Here is a 1703-nt window from a genome sequence, read left to right as displayed (position 1 = left end):
CACCGCCAGCGCACGCCTGCCCGCCGACACCAAGAGTCCGCCGCCGTACCCGAGGCCAGGCTGCGGGCTTTCGGCTTCCCCACAAAGAGTGTGGGGGCACGGGCCCCTGATGCCACGCACTGAGGTGGCCGGCATCGTCACGGGCGTAAAGCAACCAAGGAAAGAAAAAGAACGCAAGGAATGGTGCTGCCCCATTCGTACAACGCAAAGCAGCAGCACGGCGAAAGAGAAAGCAGAAGGCGAAAAGACAACGCTGGCTGAATTAGTGGGGAAGACAAAAGAACGCGCATAATGCACCGGAAGATCAAGAGGAGATAAACGCGATGGCGCAGACGGTGGGTGGGTGTCAGGGGGGAGGGAGAGGGGGGAGGGAGAGGGAGGGCGGCCGCGGCGGGGTCCCGGGGAGGGAAAGGGGGCCACAGGAGGGAGCGGTCGAGCAAGAAAAAAAAAACGATGAGGTGAGGAGAGCAAACGCAAGAGAAGCACCTCCAACGCGGCAACGGCGCCAGGGAGAGAGGGCGGCGAGGCGGGAATAAGACGGAAGGGAAGCGGGAGGCAGCACGAGGGAGAGGACAAGGTAAGCAAGATTAGAGCCGTGAATGAGGCGCAGAGAAGCAGAGAGCAGAAAAAGTGCGGGCACCACATTATAGCCTCGCCATCAACAAGAGCAGGGGGTCCAAGAGAGAGGATGACAGTCCGAACAAAAGGAGGGGACAGCACTGCATCGTCGGTCAGAGACGCGCGTTGCCGAGCCTCCTCCTGCTTTGCTCTCCCACCACCACTCACTGCAGCCTCTCCTCCGCCTAGCTCTGCGTCTTCCTCAGTGAAGGAGCGGTCAAGCAACGCCCACACGGCAGCGAGCCAGCTCCCTCCCCAAGGCGACCCACCACCTTTCGCAGCGCCCTAACCCCTCCTCTCCTCGCCCTTGATAGCTGCCAAGACACACGGTTAGACCATCCGGTTGGCCGCGGGCTGAGGGGCAGCCTCGTAGCACGTGGCCCCTGGGAATTCGCTCATCGCGGTCATCTCCAGCAGCACCTGCTGCGCAGAGCAGGTGCGGCACCAGTAGCCGATGCAGCAATCGTCGCAGCCACTGCCGGAAATGCCGTACCGCTCGCGCGCTAGCCGACGTGTCTCACTGGCAAAGACGCACGTCACGCTAAAGAAAAGCAAGCTGACGTCACACAGGGTCATGAGCAAGCAGTAAGGCCAGTGGATCTCCCTGCGGTTGTTCACGAGCATATTGCACTGCCGGCTCACCTGGCAAGAAAAGCAGCAACACGCCTCGCAGCACGAGTCCATGTCTTCACAGCACACACACAGCGGAAAGCGCCAATCCCCGTTGCGGTTTCGGACAACACGGCGGCTGCCCGGCGCACTCCTCGGGTTGCCGGTGTAGACGTTCTGCCCGGGCCCCTGCGGCTGGTTATACTGAGGGCCGCCATTAGGCTTCTGATCGTACTGACCTTGCAGCATGCTGGAGGGAGACTGAGCAGCTGGAGGCGGAGGAGAGCTGTACTCGTCACCGACCTTGTCAGCTGGAGGGGCAGAGCCGAGCTGGGGCTGAATTAGTATGGTCGCGTTGCGTGACGGGAGGCTGTGTGCGCACGAGAGCCGGAATAGGAGGGGCTGCCACGACCGCAACGAGTACGTGCGAGCGCCCGTGTACGTCGCCGGGTATACAGAAATATGTGCGAGCGCGG

At 61.9% G+C, this 1703-nt stretch overlaps 1 protein-coding gene across 1 annotated transcript; it reads right to left on the bottom strand.

Moving 5' to 3' along the window:
* Nucleotides 1–948: 948 nt before the first annotated feature.
* On the bottom strand, nt 949–1476 carry LMJF_30_1430 (putative ama1 protein; the record flags this gene model as incomplete). Its single annotated transcript, XM_001684685.1, has 1 exon — nt 949–1476. One exon carries the CDS (start codon nt 1474–1476, stop codon nt 949–951), a length of 528 nt encoding a protein of 175 aa, XP_001684737.1.
* Nucleotides 1477–1703: the final 227 nt, after the last annotated feature.

Source organism: Leishmania major, chromosome 30, assembly GCF_000002725.2.
Source record: "Leishmania major strain Friedlin complete genome, chromosome 30".
Classification (NCBI taxonomy): domain Eukaryota; phylum Euglenozoa; class Kinetoplastea; order Trypanosomatida; family Trypanosomatidae; genus Leishmania; species Leishmania major.
This window is presented reverse-complemented; position numbering and strand designations above follow the sequence as displayed.